The sequence below is a fragment of the Hemiscyllium ocellatum genome, chromosome 2 (assembly GCF_020745735.1).
Source record: "Hemiscyllium ocellatum isolate sHemOce1 chromosome 2, sHemOce1.pat.X.cur, whole genome shotgun sequence".
Taxonomy (NCBI): domain Eukaryota; kingdom Metazoa; phylum Chordata; class Chondrichthyes; order Orectolobiformes; family Hemiscylliidae; genus Hemiscyllium; species Hemiscyllium ocellatum.
In genome coordinates, this window is record NC_083402.1 from 147,118,092 (window position 1) to 147,144,171 (window position 26,080).

The window sequence follows — 26,080 nt, forward strand, 5'->3', positions numbered from 1 at the left end:
TCCACACTGTAGGGAATGTAGTCTATCCCGACTCTAAACCTGTGGCCGGTTTGGATTGTTCCAGTAGAGTAGACCCAATCAGCAATATTTCCAGTGCCCTCGTCCTCGGCCTTAAGCCAGGCAAAAGCACATAGAGGCTGGAGCTGAAGTGAACACAATGCGTCAAGACAAACAAGGAAGTAGGAAAGAACGGGAAAAATCACGTTCGAACGATTTACAGGAACTAGCTTCTTGCCATAACTCCTCACCAAACTGAGAAGCTTTTGTTAAATGAATCATTCAAAAGTTAAAAATTACTAGAATTCCCAGACGCCTTCCATCTGATAACACTTTTCAGTTCTGCCAAATGTCTCCGGTACATTAATACCCGAATAGACAGAGAGTTCAGCCTCCACAATGCTGTGGTTATCAATCCCGCCTCTGGATTCCCTTTTGAGTTGTACATAAACCAGTCTGTCTCTATCTACCCATCAAATGGAGCTATTCCCATTGCCTCATTGAGGTACGTTGTCTAATTGAAGTATTGATTTTAAGTCAAATTAGTCGGTGTTTTGTTTTGTTCAGTGTGTGACAGTAGACCAGGATGTTCGAAGGTCCCGCAATAATTTTTCTAAATAAAGATGAAGTGTGTTCAACGATGCCACAAACTGCCTTGCTTAGTGACTGGCTGTGCCCTTTTTAGTGATAGTCCGGGCTGAAGCGTGTCTCAGAGTTGACCCCAAGGTGAACTTCCTATCATACATTTTTGCCATCAACTAGACCTCCTACTTCCACCTTTTGCTCAAACCCTCAGCCGTGACTATGTTACCCTTGGGCTTGTCTATCGCGGTGTACTCCTGACCAGCCGCGGCCACCCGCCCTCTTCGAAACAAAGAACCGTTTAGACCCATAGAAATGTGCAGCACAGAACAGGCCCTTCGGCCCACGGTGTTGTGCCAAAGTTTGGCTCCTCAAGGTTGTTACCAAAAACGTTTCAGTTAGGAATTGAGTGGGGTTTTTTTGGAAATCTAGGCACTGTTGCACTGTAGGAAAAGTAATAACCAAGTTGCAGAGTTTTGACAAATAGCAATGTGACAGAGACAAAAACAGAAGTTGCTGGAAAAGCTCAGTAGGTCAGGAGGCGTCTGTAAAGGGAAATCAGAGTTAACGTTTCGGGTCCGGTGACCCTTTCTGAGGGTAACCCTGATTTCTCTGCATAGACTCTGCCAGACCTGCTGAGCTTTCCCATCGATTTCTATTTTCCGGTTGTCAGCATCCGCAGTTATTTGGGTTTTCAATGTGACAGTGGCCTGTTTTAGTTAGAAAGGAATCACCATTCACCAGGATACCCCTCTTTAAAATAGTGGCATTGATTTTTTTTCAGATCCATCAAAGATGGGATCTCATTTTAGCGTCTCATCTGAACCGATTTACTTCAGGGAGTTCCCTTTGTTTGTCGCTCGGGCGATATGGGAGGTTGTTGTAGCGTTCAAGACTCCGAAATGGATCTTGAAATCACAGTCTCAAATACACTGCAACATAAAGTTGAAATCAGCCCACTGCTCTTGCCCCAGCCAAGTCTTTGGCAAGAGATTTGGTTACCAAGCCTTATTTGGCTGTTGTAAAATTATGTTTTTTTTCCCCCAGAGGGCTTCTGTGAAGTTTCTCCCCCTGGGATGGGGGATTTCAAGTCAAGGGCGCACATTTCGAAGAAAGATTTTAAAAAGACATGATGGGCAATTATTTTTACACAGAGGGTGGTTCACGTGGGGAATTAACTTCCTGAGGAAGTGGTGGATGTTGGTACAATTACAATGTTGAAAAGACTTTTGGATAAATGTATCAATAGGAAAGGTTTGGAGGGATATGGGCCAGGAGCAGGCAGGTGGGGCTCGTTTAATTTGGGGTTAGACCTTCGCTTGGTCCGAAGCGTCTGTTTCTGTGCTATATGACTTTATGACTAACTCTATGACGCTCAGAGCCTTGGATGTTTGAAGCAGTTAAGGGTGCTCTGTAAATACAAGTTGATCGTGCTTAACGTGTCACTGCCAGTTAGCTCAGTTGGCCAAATGGCTAACATGTGGCTCAGAATCGCACCACAGGAAGGATTCAGTCTGCCCATTCTGGCTGAGATGGACTTGAAGCCGAGAGTAGACGGCGATGAAAACCAACATTGAGGGAAGCAAAGCCGAGTTGAAAATGTGTTGCTGGTTAAAGCACAGCAGGTTAGGCAGCATCCAAGGAAGAGGAAATTCGATGTTTCGGGCCAGAGCCCTTCATGAATCCTGATGAAGGGCTCTGGCCCGAAACGTCGAATTTCCTGTTCCTTGGATGCTGCCTGACCTGCTGTGCTTTAACCAGCAACACATTTTCAACTATGATCTCCAGCATCTGCAGACCTCACTTTTTACTCGAAAAAGGGTCAGAGTGAACCATCATGAGCGAGCGAACCCACTTGCCTTCAGCTGCAGTCCTGGTGTTAAAACAAAACTCAATTGTCTTTGTGTCATCATATTGAAGTCCCAACTAAGGAATCAAAGCCAGCGGGGTATGTGAGAAATGGATGTCAAGAGGAAGCAAGGTAAAAACAATGACTGCAGATGCTGGAAACCAGATTCTGGATCAGTGGTGCTGAAAGAGCACAGCAGTTCAGGCAGCATCCGAGGAGCAGTAAAATCGACGTTTCGGGCAAAAGCCCTTCACCAGGAATAAAGGCAGAGAGCCTGAAGGGTGGCGAGATAAGTGAGAGGAGGGTGGGGAGAAAGTAGCATAGAGTACAATAGGTGAGTGGGGGAGGGGATGAAGGTGAGGAAGCAAGTCGAGTCATAAGGCGCGGAAACAGACCCATGCCAAGCATTACAAAAATTAGCTGCAATTGGGTATGACCAGGGACAGAAATGCACTTGCAATACTAGTGATCAATTTACAGGTGCGATCTAATTTCCGGCCGTCCTAGTTCTTACCCTAAAATAAATATATGCTGTTTCACCTGGATCGTTATTCTCAGAGGGTCTGGTTGTATGTGGTACATTTGTGTTCAAAATCTTTATTATACACAACAAATTGCAATCTTCCAGAGAAGGAGAAGGTGCAGAACAGTGAGTGAACTACGCTTACATTTTACATATGATGCAAAATGATTGGAGATTGCTTCCTTATATTCTGTAACATGGGTTACATGATGTAAGAAAAAGAAAGCTTTATACTCAACGCAAATTGCATGGCAAACCATAAACCCTCAGTTTAATGAACGCCCCCCCCCCCACCCCCAGGTGACGCTAGGAGCAGGATTTGGCCTTGGTGAAGTTCTGGAACGGGAGGAACAATTATTTTTATCAATCTGCTCAGATCGCGCTCATTACTGTTAGCATTGAAAAGGAATAAAGAGCTGCAGATGGCGAAGATCTGAAACAAAAGCAGAAATTGCTGGAGAAACTCAGCAGGTCTGGCAACTCCTATGTAGAGAAAGCAGAGTTAACATTTCGATCTGAAAGAGGGGTCACTGCACCCGAGACATTAACTCTGTTTTCTCTCCACAGATGCTGCCAGACCCGCTGAGTTTCCCTAGCAATTTGCTTTTAACATTGTTGCACACAGGCACAAGGTAATTTATAAAAACAACTAAAAAAATCGTGCAGTTGAGTTTAAAAAAGGGATAATGCAAGACTTGGAATGACTGAGCAAAGCAAACACTGCGTATGGATAGTACCGAGTTGTTAATTCATATTCCAGGTGCGGACTCAGCATTTCCTGTGAACCCTCTGCCAGAGCAGCAATCCATTCGAGAACTTTTCATTCCAACAACTCTTTAATTATCTTTGTATTTGTGCCAAAATTCAGCTGAACTTGGGAGTAGCAAATAGATAATACTTGTCCATTACGTCCACTTGCCGCAGTATTTCTTTTCGTTGAGTTTTGGTTGTTTTCTGAAAGAAAATGTGCATTCCGTGCAAGTGTTCCACCTATTCTCGTACACAGTAGGTCCAAACTGTAACATTAACTTCCTACCTTACCTTTCGTCATTGTCTCTGTGATATTCGTTAAGACACGCACATTATTCCAACAAAGGAAACCTACTTATCCATTGCGGTTGCTTAAAAGCGATTTAGAGATTGTACAAAGAATGGAATACATACTGTCTCGATTTTAAAAATTACACTTTATTTCCGAAATTTCATCTATGTCCATCATTGTAAAAAAGGTTGGGAATGAACTGGTTCCAGAGCAAGAAACTGGCAGCCGAACGGTCGTCTTCTCATTTACGAGAATTATCAAATGTTAAAGAATCGTCAGTAAAGAATCAATTGAAGTCAGTCAGGCAAAGAGATACAAAAACAGATTCGGCTTAATGGTGCGCAGTGTTCCTTTTGGTTTACTTACAGGGCAGATGAAGGTTGTGAAAGTGATGATTAGACTATGCCTGTAGCTTGTGTGCTTAAATCGCTTATAATTGCAACTTCCTGACTTTCAAAGAGGGAACGTTTTGGAACCTAAAAAGTGACTATTTTCTGTGAAGAAATGAAATATATTTGATGAAAATTATCATATTGTGGCAGATTCATACTTTTTTTTACAGTATAGTTAATTTTCTTTCCATCATATGATAGTGCAGGTATGTTGTCGAAAATTGAAATAAAGTATAGAGATGAATTGTAAAACTAAGAGTAGCAAAGAATAATGAAAACCCAGTTGCTGTGTAATGATGTCTACATTCATATAATTCTATTCTAAAAAAAAGATTGTACACATGACTGAGTTATCTCAACCTTAATTCTTGTTGTTTTAGTTTTTATGCATTTGTTGAAGTCAACACCTATCATTTAAAACTCAAAATTTTGTAATGGAACAAGTTAGAATAAAAGAATGACAAAGTAAATTAAGTTTTATGTACAGAAAGTGCATGTGTGTTTTTGTAAAATAAAGATAAATGTCCATCTACATGTACCTTATTGCTTCATTGAAGCATTGAACTCCGAGTAATTGAACATTTATGGCACAGGAGACCATCTTTATATGTCTGTACATCACAGTCTAAAGTAATTTTAGATTTTTATTGGAGGCAGTTCCAATCAAGTTATTATTTTGTATAGAAAGTATTTCATCTGCCACTTAACGGAAATAACCATCTATCATGATGTTATTTGTGATAATGATATCAAATATCATATGCAAAACACCACTACAAATACATAATGTCAATTTGAAAAAGGAACAGAAGTGGGGAAAGTTTAATGGATAATTATCAAAAAGACAATTTGCCAACATTTATTGTAACAGCATATATAATGCCTTTAAACAGGTGTTTGATTAGTAAAGGAGATTAAAGGTTATGAGGAAAAGGCGGGAAAATGAGGTTGAGAAACATATCAGCCATGAACAAATAGCAGAGAAAACTCAATGGGCTGAATGTCCTGATTCTGCTCTTATATCCTATGGTCTTATGCCAAAGAGCTGGAGAGTCAGAAATCTAGACTGAATCTGAAAGCGCATGAAATGTTGTTTGTGTATTCCCATCATTTTTCTCATTCATACGTCTCAGTGAAATGTTTAATTGGATAGTCTTCTGAAAGGCCAATTGATGCAAAGACAGGGCCAGTTAAAGAAAACTCAATCAAAAATAAAACTCAATCCATCATACATACGTTATCTAGAAACAACTGAGATTGCAATACTGAAGTCAAGATAGCACATCCAGAAGCTAACAGCTAAATTCAGTACAAAGAATTAGAGATTAATGTTGCTAAAGTTGGAATGAAACAATGCCAACTTTAGTAGTCTGGGATTAAATGGTATTGGAGTGGATGTTATTAGCTTTTGATTGATGAATCAGAAACTAATAAGATATTGGTGTTGAGTAATTTCTCTCAAACAAGTTAAACAACTCCAACCAGAATGTTATGAATTAATTAGCCCAGATGTCCCACAACATCAAAACAGTCAAATTACTATGAACACAAGCTGGTAGCAATGCAAAACACTCCCAACCTTTTAGGAAACAGGTTAAAATAGCTTTTACTACAAAAAAAAACTCAATTCTATTCAGCCCCTTGAGCCTATGATACTTCCCGAGTCTCTTGTAGATTTGTGCAGTTGCTGTCTGTCTGTCTGTCTTTCTCTCTCTCTCTTTCTCCCTCTCCCTCTCCCTCGCTCTCATTCTCTCTCTCAGGATGGTCAGCCAGTCTCTGACATTTGCCATGCTGGTCTCCTCAGAAGGTCCAAGAGGGTCTAAAAGAGATTGGTCTGCAGCTGAACCCTATTTAATACCATTTTGAATGGTTTTCTTGAACTTTCTATTGTTCTGGCCAGCCACAGAGACACACTTAATAGTTTGAAACATTGTAAATCATTTGGATGGCTTGCTAATGTTTGTTTCTTTGTGTAGCAGGACTTTTCTGTGTGGCTCCTTGTAAGTTGGTAGGTACTTCTTGGGGGTATGTCTGTCCAGGATAACTATTACTTTTTACATTAGGCTAATATCATTAGTACCTGGCTACTGCTTTTCCACTGTGCCTGATGTATGAGTTTTGTAACTTCACAATTTTACTTGGCCAATATACCCAGCATCCCTTGCTATTTGGCCAAGTTAGCAATCCAGCCGTGTTTTAGCTGCCAGGAGGCTGCTGCATTGCTTCTATCTCCAAATGAACAGTTGGGTTAGCCAGGTACATTAGAACTTTATGCATGTTAACATAACGTTAAAGGATTGAACATATTGTGCTGGAAGCAAAAGCAAAGAAAGCAAAAACATCCAGGAAGTTATCTCAATCTGCAGGCGGTTGAAGAGGTTCATCATTCTCAATAAAAAGGAACCAAGGCTAAATAATAAAAAATACTTCAAATTAACATTGTGTAGCAGATTTTATTCTAGCCTGGTGGTAAATGGTTGTGAATTGTCACCACCAACTTCTTAGGGGCAATTAGGGACTGGCAATAAATGCTGCCAGACAGCAATGTCCATGTCCCATGAGTGAATTAAAAAATCTATTGGAATTATACAACTTACTAACCATATAAATATAAATTTATGCTTAATGTGTGCCTGACACGTAATTGAGACATAAGGTCATACAGCATGAAAACAGACTCTTCAATCCACCTGGTCTGTGCAACCATGTTCCTAAACTGAACTGGTCCCTCTTTCTTGCATTTTGCCCATATCCCTTCAAACCTTTTGTATTCATGTACATATCGAAATGTCTTTTAAATGTTGCAACTATAGCTGCATCCACCACTTCCTCTGACAATTCATTCCAAACACAAATTACTCTCCGTGTAAAAAAGTTGCCCCTCGTGCCCTTTTTAACAGTTTTTCCTCTCACCTTTAAAATATACTTCCTTTATTTTGAACCCCCCCATCCTAGGGTAAAGACCCTGGTTACTCACTTTATCTCTGCCCCTGATTATTTTATTAACCTCTATAAGGTTACCCCCCAACTTCATATACTCCACTGAAAAAGGTCCCAACTTATCTCGCTTATTTTTGTAACTGAAGTCCTCCATTCCGGGCAACATCCTCGTAATTCTTTTCTGAACCCTCTTCAATTTAATAATATCCTTCCTCCAACAGTGTGACCAGAACTCCAGAAAAGACCTCACCAATGTCCTGTACAACCTCAACATGATGTTCCAGTTCCTATACTCAAAGGACTAAGCAATGAAAGTAAGTATGCTGAACTCCTGCTTAACCAATGATGCAAATTTCAAAGAATTATATACCTAAACCCCTACATCTCCCTGATCTACAACATGACCTATGACCCTACAATTAATTGTATAAGTCCTGCCCTTGTCTGTTTTACCAAAATGCAATACCTTGCATTTATCTAAATTAAACTCCATCAGCCACTCCTCAGCCCTCTAACCCAAATGATCAAGTTCTCATTTTAATCTTAGGTAACCTTCTTCACTGTCCACTATATTACCAATTTTGGGGCCATCCACAAATTTACTAACCATGCCTCCTCTTCTGACATCCAAATTATTTATATAAATAACAAGCAAAAGAGGACCCCGTACCAATCCCTGTGAAACACTACTGGTCACAGGCCTCCATCCTGAAAAACAACCCTCGCCCACCACTCTCTGTCTCCTACAGTCAAGCCAATTATGTCTCCAGTTAGCAAGCTCACCCTGAATCCCATGTGATCTACCTTTACTGATTTGTTTACCATATGGAATCTTATCAAAGGCTTTACAAAAATCCATGTAAAAAACATCCACTGCTCTTTTGGTTACTTCCTCAAAAAATCAATCAATTTTGTGAGACACAGTTTCCCTCACACAAAACCATGCTGACTGTCTCTAACCAGCCCCTGATTCTCCAAATGCATGTAAATTCCATCTGTCAGAATTGCCTCTAATAACTTACCCACCACCGATGTCAGGCTCACAGGTCTATAGCTCCCAGGTTTCTCCTTACAGTCATCCTCCAGTCCTCTGGCACCTCACCCGTGATTATAGATGATACAAATATTTTTATTTAGGGGTCCCAAAATTTCCTTCCTATTCTCCCACAACATCCTGAGATACACTTGATCAGTCCTGGAGATTTATCCACCTTTAGGTTTTCAAAGATCTCCAGAACTTCTTCTTCTGCAATGTGATCTATTTTCAAAACGTCAATATTTGTTTCCCTGAGTTCTTTAACTTCTATTTCTTTCTTCACAATAAAAGCTGACAAAAACTATTCATTTAACATTTGCACCATCACCTGAAGATCAACACATAGATGACCTTGTTGACCTTTAAGGGACCCTATTCTCTCTTTAGTTGCTCTTTTGCTCTTATTGTACTTGTAGAATCTCTTTAGGTTATCCTTAACGTATCTGCCAAGGCTGTCTCATATCCCTTCTTTGCCTTCCTGATTTCCCGCCTAAGAATACCTCCCACACTGTTTATACTCATCAAGAAAATCATTTGATCCCAGTTGTCTATATCTAATATATGATTCTTTCTTATTCTTGACTAGAACCTCAATATCTTTATTCATCCATTGTTTCCCTGCTCTTATCAGCCTCACCCTTTACTCTAACAGGAACATAATGCCTCATTATCACACTTTAAAAAGCCTCCCACTTGTCAGTTGCACCTTTATTTGTGAACAATTCTATGCAAATACTTAAAATCCAGTCTTTTTAAATAACCCTTAATATATATTCATATATTGTAGTAACAGGCAGACGTTTGTACATCCAGTGGTGATATTGTATCTCAGTATCGGTGTAATATTTTTAAAAATTGCTTCCAACAAATATCCCTTCATAAACCTGTCCTCCTCTCCTTGTATTTGAATAATGCAAATTACGCCAAAATGGAGAAATAAATGTGGCTCAGCAATCATTTTCAATAGAATATTTCAGCATAAACTATTATCTTGCAGTGTAGTTTCAGGATCCCTACTGTTACAGGTTCTGCTATTCTCATTTTTGATTCCCTTCCATCATGGGTTGCTATAGTCATTGCTGTAGCTCCTTGGTCTGTGACATCTCCTTTTTTCTGTATCATGATTCATTTTGAATATCACCATCCACAATATTGAGATCTTCTAGTTGGTCAAGCCACTGTCTCCCTAAACTTTGTTATGAATGCTACTTCTTTTAATGACTCTGCGCGCAAAATCCAAAACTTTACAGCAAAAAGGTAAACCTTCCCTCCATGGTGAGTTATTCCTGCTCTTCACACTCAACTTTCCTTGGCTCATCTTCCATCTTGTTTGGTAATTATATAAACATAAGGTTTGCATTCTTACAGATTATACTTCAGCGATGGCTCCATTCTCATTATTGCCTTCCCCACTTCACTGTTTTTTCAGCAAGGGATCAAATTTTACTCTGTGAGTGTCCTAAACCTTTTCAGGCTCTTTATTTAACCCCAGTCTCTGTATTTTCTTTTGCCTGTGGTTCACGGTAGAAAGATGAATTTGTTCATGATCACTGGGAATAAGGATCAAGAGGAAGAGAATGTGAGCCAAGGGATGGTAGAATAGAACTCGAAGTCAAGGGATGATTTACTGGTGATGGGGGAGGGCGGGGTTGGGGGGGGGGCGTGGTTGGGAGGAGGCATGAAGAATAAATAAATGGTATGGGGGAATGGCCTGGATTCAAAAGTAAATTCACTATAATCCTACCAGACCATAGGACTGCTCTCTCTCATTAGAACAAGATGCCTAGTGATGGTTTAAGCCGAGGGGTCACCGTGCCTCAGGAGAGGGGAAAGGTTGAAAAGATGAGTCTTCATGGTAACCTCAGCTGGTGAGGAAATGGAACCTATGCTATTGGTCTCTCTCTGTACTTCAAATCAGTCTGCAATCACAAAGCATACCACCAATAGGTTGTAAGTTTGCTCACTGAGCTGGAAGATTTGTTTTGAGATGCTTCATCACTATGCTAGGGAACATTACCAGTGAGCTGTCTGATGGAGTTGGTTTCCCATCTTCGGACACATTTTAGGGTATTGCACCCAGAGGTGTTTGTAATTTTTGAGAAGATCTGTAGCTCAGGTTGAGGTTCTGGTTGTATGTTTCTTCACTGAACTGGAAACCAGCCATCCCACAACTCACTGACGATGTTATCTAGCATGGTGGGGAAATGTCTGAAAACACACCTTGCAGCTCTTCAAGCAAACTTACATCTAGAACCTCAACCTGAGCTACAAATCTTCTAAAATTGCAGACCACCAATAGATAAAAAATGGAGCAAGGGGGCGCTTATGGCACAATGGTAGTGTTCCTACCTCTGAGCCAGGAGATTCAAGTTCAAGTCCAACCTGTTTCAGAAGTGTGCAATAGCCTCTCTGGACAAATTGATTAGGAAATATGTAGAGTTGATAAAATGTGGAGCTGGGAAAAACACTGCAGGGCAAGCAGCATCACAGGAGTAGGAGGGTCGATGCTTCAGGTAGGATCCTTCATCAGGACTGCTAGGAAATGGACCGAGAAGTGCAGGAACAGGACAGCCACCTGTTAGAGAGCACAAAATGCTAGGAATCAGTGGCTGATGGCAATGAGTAAAGAGTGGATAGGGATAAGGATTATGGACAGGAGGGTAGCAAATATATATTTTATAAAATGAGATGGACTGATGCATTGGCGGAGGGCCCAGAACATGTTAGTCCCTTACCAATGTCTATCCCCCACCTCCCGCTGATGCTGATACCTGCTGTCCCATGCCATCTTATGGATAGGTTTTTGTCCTCCCTCCCAGGGCCCCTCCAACATGATGTACTGGATGTTGCAACTTTTATGTTGACATCCTTTTTAATTCTGTAAAGGGTGTCTGCATTTTGGGATGTCCCAGCCTACAGCAATATCACTTCACCCCAGTGTATTTTCAAAGTATCCAGAGTCTGTGTGTTTCCATTGAGCTCCTTCCCATCAATGGCCACCTCGAGTGAGATCCCTCAGGATGGTAGTTTTGAAAATTGCCTCTGGCATTAGATTTCCCCTAATGGATGAAGCAAAATGGATCATGAGGTTGGGAGGAATCAAATGCAATGGAAGGATGGATCAAACAATAGGAAGATGTAGGAATAGGTAATGCTTCACACTCTGCTCCCTTCCTTACTATATTGTGGCCACTTCCAACTTCCCACTTGAAGACAGATGTAGATCAGAAAGAGATAAGGAAAGCAGAGCAGAGACACCAGAAACACCAGAGACACGTGACAGAAATCACATTTTCTGACCTATGTATTAGGAGATGCGCTCATTCATAAAAATAAAATGTATGATTTAGTACTTTAACCTACTTCCTTGCCACGGTGGCTCAGTGGTTAGCACTGCTGCCTGACAGCACCCGGAACCCGGATTCACTTCCACCCTCAGGCGACTGTCTGTGTGGAGCTTGCACATTCTCCCCGTGTCTGCGTGAGTTTCCTCCGGATCGATCCAAAGATGTGCAGGTTAGGTGAATTGGCCAGGCTAAATTGTCCATAGTGTTCAGGGATGTGTAGGTTAGGTGCATTAGTCAGGGGGAAATGTAGAGTTGTAGGGGAATGGATCTGGGTGGGCTACTCTTCAGAGGGTCAGTGTAGACTTGTTGGTTCGAAGGGCCTTTTTTTCACACTGTAGGGATTCCATCATTCTTCTGCTTGTCAAAACAATGTATTTATTTCAAGCGTCCTTTGCTGGTCCATTAATTCCCACAAATCATTATCACTGTTCCATCTTTTTAATATATATTTCCATTATCAAATAGCAAAACAAAAACAGAAGTTGCTGGAAAAGCTCAGCAGGTCTGGCAGCATCTGTGGAGAGAAATCAGAGTTCACCTTTTGGTCCGGTGACCCTTCCTCACAACCTGCCTGTAATCTTCAGCTGCCCGAAAGGTTAACTCTGATTTCTCTCCACAGATGCTGCCAGACCTGCTGAGCTTTTCCAGCAATTTCTGCTTTTGTTTCTGATTGACAGACCCGCAGTTCTTTCGGTTTCTGTCCAATGGGAAAATACTCACCGTGGGTTTTCACAGCGTCTTAGCATTTTCTAATCAACCTGTTCAGAGATATTATTGCTGACCAATAAATAGCCCCTCCTGGCTTAGAGTTAGGGACATTACCACGCGGTAACACTTCACCAGCTTTGGGATTGGGCGCATAAACACGATGGAAATGAGGAATTTCACCTCTCATTGGTCCGGGGTAATCGTTGCTCAATGAATGTGGTAACCAAGGGAGTGTCATTACAGGTTAGAGGAAGCAGTTTCTGAGTTTCAAAAGAAAAGGTCATTAAACTGGAAGGATCTTGATTCAATTTTTTTTGTGGGGGTTTGTATGAGTTTATTTAGCTGTGTGTGTGTTTGGAGTAATCAAAGCAGCATTTAAAGAAGAATAGTTAAAATGGCATTTCATTATATTGGGGTGGGCGAGCAAATGGCAATACACTTGTGTTATTATAGTTTAACCCTTCCATTGTTCCTTCCTTCAGTTGATCCAAGGGTTGTTCAATAACACGAGCCGGAATCATTTATCCTGTGAAATATGTTGCCCACCTACAACAGGAAATTAAGTACTCCTATCACGCAATTCAATCAGCCCACATGCACTGTCTTTATTAATTAATCAAGTTTGAACGTTTCTAAGCGCAGTTAAAGGGCAGCAGGATAATTCACTTTACATTCAATCGTCGATACGGGCTTGTGAGTGTGAGAGAGAATGCGGATATGTGAATGTCAGTTCAAACGTTCTCACAATTTATAATTTCAAAAAAGGCAGTAACTGAATAAATGCAACTTTCCAACTCAGAATGTGACTGTAAACATCATGCTCAGCATGCAGGGTCGGAGATTTGCCGGAGATTGTCTTTTTGCTCTGCCAATAGTTGGTGCAGCTTTCAAATCCTTGGTTGAATGAATTTCCACAAATCGGTCACCAATTACCCACCCCCGCAGTCCAGTTGGGCTGAGCACAGTTACACACAACGCTTCAGTCGCAGGCATAGATACAGCCACACGTACAACACAACAGTAAACAGCAGTACTACAACCCGAGTGTACAGCAGTGAGCCCAAAGTCACAGATACCCCTCCCCCACTCAGCGGAGGGAGAGAGAGACACACACACACACACACATACAGAGAGAGAAGGAGACAGACAGAGAGAAAGAAAGAGAAGAAAAAAGTTGAGATCTGCTGGGAAAACTCGGAGGCTCCGCTCCATCTTTGAATAACTTCACTGCGGAATATTCGCCTGGACCCAGGGATACTCTCTGTCATGAGGCTGCTTACGGTGTGTTGTGCAATAATTTATTTTAACCTCCCGGTAAGTGGCTCCTGGTGTGAGGCAGTTGTGAACGTGGGCTGAACCGTGGTCAGTTTGTAGCAGCTAATGTTGGATAATGTAAGGGTGAAGGGTTTCTCTGAACTCTCAGAATAGCTGGGGGACCCGGGTACTGTGTTGTCTTGGATCTGGGCTGGATCTGAAATCTGTCTTAAAAAACAGTAGGGTTGAACACTTACAACACAAACACAAGCGATTCTGGCCGCTTTAAACTATTGCCTTTACTTATGAGACCCCTTTTGTAAAGTTATACCATCGGCTTGGGGCTAAGCTGATCATCACTATTTCACCAATTCCCCCGGAGAAACACAAGTCAGTCTGGAAGTTTTAGTTACAAAACTTGTCCTGTCCTTAAGTAAGCATTGAACTGTAGTTGTGTAATTGTGGCAGGTGGAGTTTTTAGCTCATAGCTGATTAAAGCGTTTCATGTCAAATTGTCTTTACAGAGAACGATGTAGAATTTGTTTTGTTCACTAGGGGTTACTCCCCGATGCGCTGTGAACTGATAAAGCTCATTAGAGACAACCTGAACCTGACGCAGGGATAAAAATGAAAGTGGAAAAACGTGATGCTGGATCACGCTGTTACATAGTTCTACACCCTGCTCCTTTCCATCTGACAGGATTGTCTCAGTCTGACCTGCCTCCTCATCCAGGGAAAAAAACAATTCTTTTTTAAATCCCAGATTCACAGATGCACGACTTGAATTGTAAAAGGAGCTAACCCTTTGCGTTGGTATCTTGATAGGAGGAAGTATTTGTTATTCTTGGAATGAAACCTGCACCGAATTAATGTGAGCATTTATGTAAAACACCACTTTCAGATTCACCTCATCAATCTCTCACTCCTGTCCTTTTGGGATAATCGGTGTGTAATGGCGCATACAGACAATGTAGTTTGTATGTAGATAAGGTTAAAATTTAATGCAATTTATCACATCATATCAAACTACTGACATTTTGAAACAATTTAACCTAAACAAATGTCCTTTGACCCATTTGCAGTTTTAAATGTTAAGGTTTTAATTACAAAGACAAGTTCCTCCTGACCTCTCGACGGTGATGAATGCCCTGTCTCTCCTACAGGAGGCCAGTGAATGGCTTCTCGCTCTGTTTTGGGCTGTTCACTACCTCACGAGGGGTTCCTCTCCATCTCACACCGTCAGGTACCCCGAGTCCCATCCCCACACAGACAGCAGACAGAACCGGCTTGCCAAACCTTCCTCTGATGCGCTTCAACATTTTCAATACCCAAGAGTTTGTGTCATATTATTTTATTTAAATATGCAATCATTTTATATTAAATAGATGTTAGGGTGAGTCTGTTTCTTTTAGTTGACAGTTCCCCACTCTGTGCAATGATTAGTCAGCAGCTCGCTGTTAGGTTAGATTCCCTACAGTGTGGAAACAGGCCCTTCGGCCCAACCAGTCCACACCGACCCCCTGAAGAGTAACCCACCCAGACCCAATTCCCTCTGACCAATGCACCTAACACTACGGGCAATTTAGCATGACCTATTCACCTAACCTGTACATCTTTGGATTGTGGGAGTAAACTGGAGTATCCGGACGGAACCCACGCAGACACGGGGAGAATGTGCAAACTCCACACAGTCACCCAAGGCTGGAATCGAACTCGGGTCCTTAGTGCTGTGAGGCTGCAGTGTTTTTTTTTCAATGGAAACTTCTTCAAATCCGATTTCTCTCACAAATTCTGGTATTGGAGTGCATCTCTTCCTTCCAAGCAACTCACGCCACCACCCCCCCCCCCCCCCCCCCCCCCCAAAAAATACACACTGTATGAAAGATCGGTTTGGCGATTGACACAGTTTGGCTTCTGTGATTGATCTGATATGCCAGCATCAGCTCCACTTCCCAGTAAATAAAAACACGAGGATTAGAAAAAAAAGGTCAACTTGACTGAAATCCCGCACCCCCCCCCCCCCCCCCCCCCCCTCTAATAGCTTCATCTTTTGTTGCAAATCATTCATTTGCCACTGATGTTCTGGGCCTGTCCTGATCAATGTGATGTGCTCTGTTATTGAGAAGGAGTTTCTTCTCCAGTGTCTTCAGTAGTCGAGGCTCCAGCGCCTAGTTCCAATGCATTCCCTGGCACCAAACTTCCTTTAAACACATCTAATAAATGTCAGTCAAAAAAAAACTGCGGTTGCTGGAAATCTGAAACAAGAGGAAATTGCTGGAGAAACTCAGCAGGTCTGCTGGCATCTGTGGAGAGAACGCAAGGTTAACATTTCGGGTACCACCCTTTCCCCTTTAGAGTTGAGCCCAGTTGATTGGACCTTTGTTTTGTGATGCAGAGTAATACCAACTGCATGGGTTCAATTCCCGCAGTAGCTGAAGTTCCCAGGAACAGCTCTCCTTCTCCATCTCTTCCCTCAGCTGAGGCATGATGTCCCTCAGGTTAAACAGCCACCAGTCCTCTGTCTAACGGTTTGGAGATGCCGGTGTTGGACAGGGGTGTACAAAGTTAAAAATCACACAACACCAAGCTACAGTCCAACAGGTTTATTTGGAAGCACTAGCTTTCAGAGCGCCGCTCCTTCATCAGGTGGTTGATGATGAAGGCATCTCCAAATCCTGATGTTGTGTGGTTTTTATCTCTCTCTCCACCGAGTCAGAGAAGGCCTATGGCAATTTTCCCTCTTCTCCAGAGCTAGAAGCAGCTAGGAAAAGTTTCAAAGGTGACAAATTCAGGTGCCGCTGCTCACATGGAGACGTTGTAACATCGATTTATTGTACTGTGTTGTAATTTTTAGCAATGGTGCAATCCCACTGCAATGCTGAACACAGCATCTTTAATTGCTAAACAACCATGCGCTCAAATAATACCAATCCTCACACCCAATTTAACATAATATCCCTTGGGACCTTGCAGAGTGCTGTACTGTTGCGAAATAAAGACAGTTTCTGAAGGATAACAAAAAGTTTTTTTGGTAGGGGGTGGGAATAAGAAGAAAGGTGACAATTCTAGGTATATGAATAGGAAGGGTTTGGAGGGATATGGGCTGGGTGCTGGCAAGTGGGACTAGATTGGGTTGGAATATCTGATCAGCATGGACGGGTTGGACTGAAGGGTCTGTACATCTCTATGGCTCTATAATTCACAAAAAGCAAACTAGAGGTTTGGCGCGAAGTCATCCCCACATAATGATCGCCATTATTTTCCCTTTTCTTCGGCCCGGTTATTGAGACTCACCATTTCTACCGTGCTCATAACGCCCACTCCAGAAACATGAATTGTACAATTGAACCGCTCATAAAGTCAATAGATTGAAAGTAGCAACAGGCACAAGATGAGCTCACCGTGTTGTCTGGCGCTTATTATCGCTGCATGTCGAATATCAAACTTACAGAGGCTCCCAAAAAACAGATACTTGGCTCCAAACCCCACCACCACCCCCTCCCCAGCCCATGGTGAAACGGTATCCATATTATCACAAGACCAGGGGCTCCATTAACTGTAAAATATAACAATGAACTGCGGACGATAGAACTCTGAAGCAAAAGACAATTGCTGGAGAAACTCAGGGGGTCCTGCAGCACTTGTGGAGAGCACTGTTCTGAAGAAGGCTCACTTGACTCCAAATGTTACCTGTTTGTCTTTCTGTACTTGCTGTCAGACCAGCTGAGCTATCCATCCTCTGGGTCGGTTAGCTCAGTTGGCAGGGTGATTGGTTTGCAATACAGAGTTTATTCAGAAATATACTTTATCCGTTAAACAAAAATGATGTGGAGGTGCCGGTGCTGGACTGGGATGGACAAGATCAAAAGTCACAGGACACCAGAATTTCAAATAAGCCTATTGGACAATAACCTGGTCTCCTGTGACTTCTGACCATAAAGATAGATACACGCGTAATCACTGAAGCAATCCGGTTGTGTACAGTAGAATATGAAGAAACAAACAAACATTGTAGCTTGACTCTATCCAACAAACAAACCGAAGGCATGTTTTACTTGTACAAGGTAATATTTGGGGAATGGGGAGGAACCGATAACTGAATGGACCCCCATTTAATTTCGGCAGAAAAGCCTTAGACGGTGGTCTTAGCACACCAGGTGATAGCAGCAGTGTAGAGCCAGGTTCTGCACTGGTCTGGATTACCATGATGAACTTTCCTTCTCAGTCTCTCTCCTCACTTGGGGGGTGGCGACCCTCGTGGTAAATCACCACCAGTCATCTCTCCATGGCTTGGTGAGACGATGGAAGTGTTTCAGCGTCTCTGCTTACGGGTCTGTCAGCCTGAACAATGAGTACACGAAGTAAGATTTGACTTTTCCTTCAATAGTTGTGTTTTAAACTCGGGAAAAAAAACATAGAACACTGTAATCAACAAAATAACCATGTTTTGCTTTAGATTAATGTCCACAAGGTTAGCATTTCGATAAAATTCTTGATGCAGTTCAGGTCCTGACACAGTTCCTCCCTGAAACTGTCCATGTTAATTCCGAATGGAAAAAAAATTGTCATTTAGCACCAACGAATGCGATACTTTCAGAATCAAAAAAGTCTAGGTGATAGTATCAAAAACATAGCAACAATGGTTGTTCCTCGGGGTACGGTAATATTGTTAGATATATTCATCGTTGAGTTATTGCACATACATTTTTAAATAGTATTTGACAAATATTGTATTTTACGTTCGTAGGAGACTCTCTGACATGGTTTGGATCATGTAGTGAATTGTTATTAATTCTTGCTGGATTGACGGATCACTTAAGCAAGTTTGACTGCCGAAGAATCGTCCCAATCATGAATGGAAGACCCTGTAACATAAACCACAGGGCGTCAGGAACTCCCCAGGGCTCGGCCTTGATTAGCGGACAACAGATCCCCCCCATCATCATCCAGGCAGAGACACCATGCCCGTCATCAAACAGCGCAACGCCAAGTCCCGCGACTGGGATGCTGGCGAATAACATGCACCCGAAACTGTTCCTGAACGGCTATCAGCACCCTACCGTCACACCCCAGAACAGCAGCATGCCCGAAAATGCCATCCATTTACCAGCTTTAAGTCCCAGAAGGCACGTGGTAACAAAACATACTTTTCAAATCCCCCAGCCTCTGGGGCATCCAACCAGCTTATCCTCAAAACCAAAACAGACGGAATTTGAAGGTATATTTTCAAACAGCAGTATAAAAGGTAGGGATATCATTGATTGGATTGCACTTGACCGTCATTACTTGAACATCCAAATATGTATTAATTTTTGACTATTCTGGTTTGTGTATCTCAGCCATGTTCGATTGTTTGTTTTTTAAAGGAGTGGATTTGTTTTAAATACAGAATGATAGTATTTTCCCAAATAGCTTCTTACTCTGTTGGGTTAACGCTATTTGACTAAGTAGACGGTTGTTTGGTAATTAATGAACCTGTCCTTATCCATCGCCTTAAGCATGCCTTTGCATGTTGGTGATGATGTCAGCATCCAGCCAGCAGGTTTAAGAATGTGCCTGGTTAACTAGTAAGTGACCCTTGCTAATCTATTACTGCTAGCGTTTTTTAACCTATTGCTTGGTAACTGTTGCAAAGGCCTCCTACTGGATTTGAAGTGAATTAATAACCAGCTCTTCTGAATGTGATGGTTTTTAATAATCGTGATTTATTATTTTGAGATATTGAACTGCAAATTGCTACATAATGACTCGCTCTGATTCTATTTTGCTTACAAATCATTCAATATACACCATAACATATTCACTGCTGGTCACTCTACTTATTGATGTCTGCCATGAGACAAGCCACCAACGAAAAAGTTGAATAGAACTTTCACCTGCATAACTTTTTAAAAAAAGGGAATGACTATTAATTACAACTCCCAAATAAACTTAACAGGGAACCACTGTTTGACACATATAGAATATTTTCTCAAATGTGCTTTTGAATAATCAAAACATTAACAGGGAAAAAAAAATATTGCAAGCAGAGTATTTCAGGGTTCCCCTTACAAAAACAAATGAAGCGCAGAGATTACACTGTTATACAAGCAATCCTTGCAGACGTTCAACAATACTTTTCTATTTTGTATCTAAATGATTGTTTAATTATAACATTGGTTAGTTGCAATATGATTATCCTTCTTCATCCATCTTGCATCCAAGTGTGCCTATTTTGAGTGTTTTTAATTTTTATATTCTAACATCCAAATTTCTAAAGAAATCTCTTTTAACTTATAACTTTCTTTTTGTTTGGGTTTACATAAATGAGAAAATGAACAAACGTTACACTTCTTTTGAGCCTTCACAGTTGTTACATTGTATCCCTATTTAATGAGTTGAATCTGAATAGGAACTTGAAAAGATTCACATGGCATAGGATTGAGACGTTGTAAATTTTGTAGACAATAAAATTACAAATAAATGCAATTGGATCACAGGAAATGTCTTTTGTATTGGAGCGGATTGTTTTAAATTCCTGCTGTGCTTCATGTTGCTAACATTTGGCATTCTCCAACTCATTTAGGCTATGGCAATGCCGTAGAAATGAATACGTTAATGTCATAATCAGGACAGGCTGTAGTGGGATACTGCTTGTTCTATTGAACAAAAATGATTTGATATTGCTGACGTGTTGGATACTTAATTTAATTTGACTTTTAATTGTGTATTTCAAGCTGTTATGTTTCCTCTGTAATATCTCGGGACTTTGCGTGCACATTAATGAGATTTCAGAACACCATAACAGTGGACTAACTATTAATTTCTACTTCCATCAGTCATAAATCCACTCATTGATAACACATGGATTTGACATAAAATAGCGTACATAAAATAGATTTAGACAAAGAGTATACAGGAGGAAAGAAAATATTTTTCCCTGATTTAAAAACAGAAAATTATAAAGATTTGAACAGAGAGAATTACAGCCTTTTTCATTCGCAAGCATGCTTAGATTTTTATATCTCAGCTGTTCTTTATTTTGTGTTTCATTTTATACTCTCAAACAACTTACTTATGTCTGAAATTTTAAAGATAATGTGATGTTAGTTCAAAAGATTACAAAAAGGAACACTGAAGAAAATGCAGCTAAAATTGTATTATTCTCTCCAAATATTGGCTCTTAAATTTAATTCAAAGAATTTTGAAATCAAAGTTAGTAAAACCTGTGAATTACTTTTGTATTGAACAGGGAAAATAGTTAAAAAAAACTTATACCCCACTTCAGTAGATGTTCCTGCCAGCATAGGGACATATTTGACAATAGTTTGTTATAAAGAGTGAAACAAAAGATAGTTACCAAAGAGGGCACTCAAAGACTATTCCAGTTTTGTCAAAATGCATGATAAGAAATAACTGCTGCCTGCAGAGGACTTAATCCTGCCTTTTGTTAAACCAAAAAAAACCTCTCTATTGGAAACCTGTAGCAAATACATCTCTCAAGGAAACATACAGCCTAATAGGTTATTACATTTGTATACTTTAACTAGTCACTTAGACAATCTTGAATCCCTTTGATTGCTTAGCATGCATGGTCATAAAGCAGCATGGCATACATACAGGGTACAAGTTATACTTGGGACTATTGTACTGAAATCCTGAGTGCGTCACTCAGGAAAACTTGCCAAGACATTCCATCTGCATGAGGCATGTTCAGTTACTGATACACAAGAATGGTTGCAGGATGGCCAGATGGATGCTATAAATGATCCCCTGCATTTTATAAATGGTAATGCTACAAAATTACATTGCTGGTCAGGGACAGAGAATGGGGAGGGGAGGTGGTTTGGTGGGGGTGGGGGGGGTAGTGTTGGGGAGTGGTGAAACTCCAGCTCAGCTAAACAGTAAAGGAGATTTTAACTCCTGCTCCCTGGTGAAATAATGCAATGGGGAAGTCAAAATTTGAACCGTTCAGTTTGCTGTATGTTCCTGTAATGCTGTTAGTTTACCTGAGACCATCCATCCATTCATTCCTGATGAAGGGCTTCAACCCGAAACATCAATTTTCCTGCTCCTCAGATGCTGCCTGACCCGCTGTGCTTTTTCAGCAACACATCCTCAATTCTGATCTCCAGTGTCTGCAGACCTCACTGTCTCCTCGGCATCCATTGGGCTTGAATAAGTGTTGGAGGGCTAACTCATCAGTTAGCACTCCCCTCCCCAGGGACCTGGGTTGATTCTACCCTCTGGTGACTGTATGGATGAAGCTTGCAAATTCTCCCTGTATCTGTGAGCATTTCCACTGCATGCTCTGGTTTCTTCCCCCAATTTAAAGAAGCGCAGGTCAGGTGGATTAACCATGCTAAACTACTTCACGATGTGCAGGTTAAGTGGGTTAGCAATGGGAAATGTAGAGTTACAGAGATGGGGTGGGTCAGGGTGGGATGATCTTCAGAGGACCAGCATGGAGTTGTTCGGCCAAATAGCCTGTTTCTACAATGTAAAGATTCTAAGCCTGTTTTATTATGAATTTTTTTGGGCACTTTTAAAGATATTGAGCTGATATTATTAGATTAGATTACTTACAGTGTGGAAACAGGCCCTCCGGCCCAACAAGTCCACACCGACCCGCCGAAGCGCAACCCACCCAGATCCATTCCCCTACATTTACCCCTTCATCTAACACTATGGGCAATTTAGCATGGCCAATCCACCTAACCTGCACATTTTTGGATTGTGGGAGGAAACCGGAGCACCCGGAGGAAACCCACGCAGACACGGGGAGAATGTGCAAACTCCACACAGAGAGTCGCCTAAGGCAGAATTGAACCCGGGTCTCTGGCGCTGTGAGGCAGCAGTGCTAACCACTGTGGCACCATGCCACCCATTTAAAAAAAAAAATTTTTACATTATTTAGTGTGGAAACAGGCCCTTCGGCCCAACACGTCCACACCGACCCACCGAAGTGCAACCCACCCAGACCCATTCCCCTACATTTAACACTGCACCTAACACTAAGGGCAATTTAGCATGGCCAATTCACCTGACCTGCACATTTTTGGACTGTGGGAGGAAAGCGGAGCACCCGGAGGAATCCCACTCAGACAAGGGGAGAATGTGCAAACTCCATACAGTCAGTCGCCTAAGGCGGGAATTGAACCTGGGTCTCTGGTGCTGTGAGGCAGCAGTGCTAACCACTGTGCCACCGTGATAGATCATGTGAAACAAAATCATTGATTTCAGAGTTATCACAAAGTAATGCACTTAAAAACCAGATTACAAACTTCAGTCCTGAATATTGAGCTTAATTTAGTGTTGGTGCATGTCAAAAACCATAGGCTGGATTTTATGGGGTTCCACAATCTGCTCCTCTTTGATAAAACAAAAGAAAATTGACCTGGACGCTATCTACAATAATGCTGGCTGCACCATTTTTATGTTTGACAGGTGGTTAATTGGCTCAGGGTGGGTCTTCGCCCCTATCTGTGTGGAAGTCCCACCTCACAGAACATTGAACATTACAGTGCAGTAAAGGCCCTTCGGCCCTCAATGTTGTGCTTACCTGTGGAACCAATCTGAAGCCTATCTATCCTGCACTATTCCATTTTCATCCATATGTTTATCCAATGACCATTTAAACCCACTTAACATTAACAACTTGCCAATCTGAAACGCCAAAAGCTCTGTAGTCCCAGCAACATCAGATTTGAATGCTATAATTAGAGCCAAAGGAAAGGAACTTCTAGAGTCTGGATTGAAGGCAGGTTCAAGGTGGTAGTGAGGCCTGACTGGCAGGTGTAGCAATGTGGTGAAGCAGATCTGGGGCTGGATATGAGAGGCTGAAAGCAGGGTTAAAGCAGGATATGACCTGCTGAGAGGGAGAGGTTGAGGGAAATGCCTCTAATAGTCAGAGATGATCCCAAGAGTGTTGGTTCCCAACTGGCCCAGAAAAAGCTGCCAGGCTACTGGATTGGCATAGGATCTCCCATGGTGTGAGGAAGTAGCAGTGAGAAAGTGAACATTGATTTGTTACTTAAGGACGTCGATATGCCCAATAGTGGATGAGCTACCCGGCTCCTACAGTAACCCCTGTGAAATGGGAGATGGGTTGGGTGTGGGGCTGGAAGACAGTAGACAGACAGACAGCACATGCATATTCTGAACCTTAATGTCCCTCTGCTTGACCCCACCTTCAACATACACTCGCAGAGGAGTGTAAAAATCCAGCCCCAAACTGTATTCATATTTATTGAAAATTAGATCTACTTTCAATTTAAAAAAAACTGTAGGTGCCATCACAAACACAGATTGTCAGATAATCTCTGAATTCTTCTCTTCCTCAGTGTTAACGTTTTGTGTTTTGTATTTTGATTTCTAAGTAATTGAATTTTAGGGTTTAATTCTTGTGCATTTCTGATGTGTAATTAATTGTTCGTTATGGTCTATGTCTCACCAACACCACCCACAAAACATTTTGTCCTTAAAAAGATTTGGTGCATTAATTCGGATTCTTAGCTATCACAACAGAAACAGTCTTTCACAATCCTATTCAATGTAAACACTTTCTTTTGACATATGCCACTCAATGACAGATCTGCTAACATCAGAGATATTGAACTTCCCAACCCAACAGAATTGAGTTCATATCTTACTATGCCAAGTTTTGAAAGTGATCACTGTAATTGATTCAGTAATATCCTTTTAGAAAAGGGAACAAGTCACCGCTACCTCACTTAGTGAATGTCCAAGTCCCATCCTCAGGGAAACTATCCTTGTGAAGTTTGCACATTCTCCCCATGTTTCCAGCTGTTCCAGTTTCCTCTCACACTCCAAAGATGTGCAGGCTATGTGTTTTGGCCATGTCAGATTGCCTATAGTGTGGCTAGGTGTACAGGGATGGGCAGGCTAGGTGGGTTAACCATGGGAAATACAGTGTCACAGGGACAGGGTAGAGTGGTGGGTCTGGCTAGCATGTTCTACAGAGATCAGTGTGGACTTGATGGGCAGAATGCCCAGCTTCCTCACTGTAGGGATTCCATGATTCTGTGAGCCCTACATCTTACAATATGATTGACTCATAATGCTCTAAATTAGGGTTGTGCACTGCTTAATTATGATACAATTGATTCAAAGATTCACCACCAACTTCTCAGGTCAACTAAAGTGATGACTGTCATCAGACCCTGTATGACCCTGAAAACTATCCTGAGAGCTAATTAAGAAAGCTTTTTTTTTTATCCATTCTATACCACCTGAAATGTAAAATTGACTGACAAATACAAATTCTGCCTTTCATTTCCCTCTAACCATTGGATTTGTTGTTGGTGTATTCACTGAGCTGGTGGTTTGTTGGCAGACATTTTGTCCCCTTCCTAGGTGACATCATTGGTGCTGTGTTGCCTCCTGTGAAGTGCCTCTGCAATGTTCCACTTTGAATTGATGTGGTTCTGTTTGAGCTGTTTTGAGTTAGTGCCCATTCCAGTTTTTCCATTACAGCAGTTTGTATATTGGGTCCAAGTGTTTATTGATAGAGCCTGAGGGTGAGTACCATGCTTCCAGGAATTCCCTTGCTCCTCCTTGTTTGGCTGGTCCTAGTATCATTGTGTTGTCCCAGTCAAACTCATGGTTCTTGTTGTCCGTGTGTATGGATACCAGGGAGAGTTGGTCATGTTGCCTGGTTGCTGATTGATGTTCATGGATACAGGTCACTAGCTGTCTGCCTGTTTGTCTTACGTGGTGCTTAGAAATGGAGAACACGCACCAGAAGATCAAGAGAATTTTCATAGGGATCAAATTTATGAGAGAGGAGACAACAACAACCGACTCCCATTTCTAGATGTAATGGTTACAAGGCCACTGTGTGATGAATGCACAACAAAAGTGTACAGAAAGACCACAAATACTGATCAGATCCTAAACTACAACAACAATCACCTGAACACCCACAAGAGGAGCTGTGTTAAGACCTTGATCAAGAGAGCAGCAACATACTGCAGCACCCCAGAAGAGAGGAAGGACACTGATACAAGATCTTTGCTAAAAACGGACACCCTGCACAGCTTTGTCCACAGATGCCTGAAGAGCAAGCAACACCAGGACACTCCCCAACACATTGGCTACTCTCCCATACATTTAAAACATTTCGGAACTAACAACCAGACTGCACTGTCCATTCGGGACCTTGACAGCACATAAATGGACAGCCACACTCAATAGTGGCTCACCAGAATAAAGAGCCCAATACGCACTATGTGCAGGGTGAATGTAATTTACAAAGTCCCATGCAGTGACTGCAGGACAAACAGGCAGACAGCTAGTGACCTGTATCCATGCACACCAACTAGCAACCAAGCAACATGACCAACTCTCCCTGGTATCCATACACACGGACAACAAGAACCATGAGTTTGACTGGGACAACACAATGATAC

The 26,080-nt window shown here is 41.7% G+C and overlaps 1 protein-coding gene across 1 annotated transcript in view; it reads left to right on the top strand.

The window, feature by feature from the left end:
* The first annotated feature begins 18,521 nt into the window (after positions 1-18,521).
* Positions 18,522-26,080, top strand: part of glis3 (GLIS family zinc finger 3) — a 558,527-nt gene continuing 550,968 nt past the window's right edge. The window contains exon 1 of the mRNA XM_060846791.1: positions 18,522-18,888. Within this exon, the coding sequence (XP_060702774.1) occupies positions 18,522-18,888 (367 nt within the window). The remainder of the gene's footprint in view (positions 18,889-26,080) is intronic.